The sequence below is a fragment of the Oryza glaberrima genome, chromosome 7 (genome assembly GCF_000147395.1).
Source record: "Oryza glaberrima chromosome 7, OglaRS2, whole genome shotgun sequence".
NCBI classification, from domain to species: domain Eukaryota; kingdom Viridiplantae; phylum Streptophyta; class Magnoliopsida; order Poales; family Poaceae; genus Oryza; species Oryza glaberrima.
The window spans coordinates 14,123,001-14,126,047 of NC_068332.1; the positions used below are offsets into that span (position 1 = coordinate 14,123,001).

General features: G+C 62.0%; 1 protein-coding gene across 1 annotated transcript; it reads left to right on the top strand.

The window, feature by feature from the left end:
* The first annotated feature begins 531 nt into the window (after positions 1–531).
* Positions 532–2,820, top strand: LOC127780212 (uncharacterized). Its single transcript, XM_052307151.1, has one exon. It carries the CDS (start codon positions 532–534, stop codon positions 2,818–2,820), a length of 2,289 nt encoding a protein of 762 aa, XP_052163111.1.
* Positions 2,821–3,047: the final 227 nt, after the last annotated feature.

Consider the following 3,047-nt stretch of genomic DNA (forward strand, 5'->3'; position numbering starts at 1 on the left):
CAACTGAAAAAAGTGCAAATAGATAAAAACAATGATCCACAAGCAAATAAAAAAATATCTCTACTACTAAAGATATCTTTAGTCCAAACACCAACAGAGAGTAGAGATACATCTTTACTACCTGGTAAGAGAGTAGAGATGCATATTTACTCCTGGGTATTTAAATCGGGACTAAAGATTGCCATCTTTAGTCCCGGATTTCTTCTCTCGGTTTGCAACCGAGACTACATGAGTTATGAGCCGGGATAGAAGATGCATTCTCCAGTAGTGCAACAGTTCCAGACTCATTCCTACAGTTTGATTCTTCTGCATTGAGACTTATCACTATAATTTGATTTTTTTTTGACACAGGGAGAGGGAGTATGCCTTAGCACTATGCAGAAACTATTGTTAATATTGACCGCCTGAGCTGAGTCAAGCCATGTAGGTTCCGGGCGGGCCTGTTAAAAGCCCCCGTGGAAACTGCGCAGCGCAGTACACAACCTGCTGCTAGCCTCCGAGGCCTCAACTAGCTAGTGTGAAGTGTGAACCATGCCGTTCGAGCTGGAGCTAGGCCCTCCTCCCAACACGACCATGGACTCCATGAGCGTCCGGTACCTTCTCAACCAGATCGGCAGCGACCGCACGACGCACATCCAGATCCTCGCCACGGTGGGCGGCGCGCTGCTCGGCTTCCAGGCGCTGCTGGGCCACCGGCGGCGGCGCAGCAGCAACAAGCTCTTCCTCGTCCTGCTCTGGGCCGCCTACACCGTCTCCTCCAACGTCGTCTCCTACACCGTCGGCCTCGTCCAGTCTGTCGCCGAGCGCGACCGCTACAGCGTGCAGCAGTGGTGGGCCGTCGGGCTGCTCCTCCTCCTCGGCAGCGCCGACACCATGTCCGCCTTCACCCGCGGCGACGCCGAGCAGAGCAAGGGGATGATGGCCCAGCACGCCGTGCAGACCGTGCTCGTGCTCTGGTTGCTCGTCACCCGAGCCAACAACGCCATCCTGCTCGGCTCCTCCTCCCGCGGCGTCAACTGGGAGTGGACCATCACGCTCTCCGTCTGCTGGCTCTACAGCATCGTCAAGATGGGCCAGCGGATCAAGGCGATGCGCATGGCGAGCTCCTCGCACGGCCTCGTGCGCGCCGCCAAGGTGGTCGCCGACTACATGCACGACACCGTCGACGCGTGGGGCTGCGAACGCTGCGGCCATGGCGGCGGCGACGGCGCTCGCGACCTCGACTCCGTGGACATGGGCCCGTACAAGTATCTGGTCCACGGCGAGGAAGGGCGCTCCACGCCGCCGTCGGAGCAGACGGACTACCGGACACGTGTTCCAGAAGACGGCACTGTCGTCACCATTGACAAGATCTGGCGCTCCGACGGCGAGCTGCTGGTGAGCTCAGGCGACGGCGTCGGCGACGAGCGGCGGGCGCGTGCGCGGGCGCTCAAGGACACGTGCCTCTCCTTCGCGCTGTTCAAGCTGCTGAAGCGGCGGTTCTGCGGGCTCGAGGTCGCGGAGGCGGGGCACCAGAAGGCGAGGGACTTCGTCGTCGCCGGCCTCCTCGCCGGCGACGACTACGAGCGCACGTTCCGCGTCGTGGAGCTCGAGCTGTCGTTCGCCCATGACTTCTTCTACACCAAGTACCCGGCGCTGCTCCCCACCAGCGCCGTGCTCCACGTCGCCCGCTTCGTCTCCCTCCTCGCCTTCCTCAAGCTCTTGTACGACTTCACCTACACGGCCAGCTACACAGCTAAGTTTTTCAAAGACATAAGCGCCGTCGGCATCTTCTCCTCCTTCAACGACTTCCTCTTCATCTCCATGATCCTCGGCGTGGAGGTCATGCAGCAGCTGTCCACCGGATACTCCGACTGGGCGGTCGTCCACTTCGTCTGCGACTACGTCAGGCGCGTCGACAAGAACAACAAGAAGCGGCACGGCGGCGGCTTCGGCTTCCGGCAAGCGGTGATCAAGCGGTTGGCGGCTCGCCGGGCGAGGACGTCGAGGCACTGGCAGAACAAGCTCGGCCAGTACTCCCTCCTCTACCATTCGTCAGCTGGCAACTGCCTGTCATGGCTGACCGGGCGCCTGCTGGAGCCGAAGGTCGTCAGGCTGCCGCGCGAGGTGAAGGTGGCAGTCCTCCGTTCGTTCAAGGAGAGCGGCGGCCGTCTCGCCGTCGGCCGGTCGCTGGACAGCCGGTTGCGGTGGGCGTGCGACCGCCTCCTGCCGCCGTCGACGCAGCTGCAGAGCGACACGCACTGGAAGACGCGAGCTCACACGCACACCGTCCTCGTGTGGCACATCGCCACCACGATGTGCGACCACCTGGACGACGCCGCCGCCGCCGACCAGAACGGCGCCGACCGCCTCGTCGCGACCCGCCTGTCAGGGTACTGCGCCTACCTGCTGGCTTTCGTCCCGGAGATGCTGCCGGACCACAGCTACACGGCCACGCTGGTCCTGGACGCCGCCGTGCAGGAGGCCCGGGAACACCTCGTCGATGCCACGGCCATGCCGGACAAGTGCAAGAAGCTGCGTGACCTCGGCGAGAGCAACGGCGGCGTCCGCGACGGGATACTGATGGACGGAGCGAGGCTGGGGAGCCAGCTGATGGCCGCCGCCAGCTACGACTCCCGCCGGCGGTGGAAGCTGCTCGCGGAGGTCTGGGCCGAGCTGGTGCTCTTCCTGGCGCCGTCGGACAACGCCGACGCCCACGCCGAGAGCCTCGCCCGCGGCGGCGAGTTCATGACGCACATCTGGGCGCTGCTCACGCACGCCGGCATCCTCGACCGTGACCCTGAAGCTGCTGCGCCGCCGGCCGGTGCCACTGCTGTTTGAAGACTTGCTGGACGGCGCGGCGCGGCCGGCAATGCATAGGATGATTTCACTTTCCCGTAATACAGTACCAGTATATGTTGTGTTGATATTACAGCGACTTTGGTTTTCATCTGTTTTTTATCAGTTTTATGGATCGCGCTCCTCTGACGTAAAGTCAGAGCGACGTGGGGTCACTGACGTGTAGGCCCAGCCTTTATGAGTCCCACACGTCAGTGACAAAGTCCCTC

Coding starts and splice junctions, on each gene's coding strand:
- LOC127780212 (XM_052307151.1), top strand. CDS start 532: ATGCCGTTCGAGCTGGAGCTAGGCCCTCCTCCCAACACGACCATGGAC.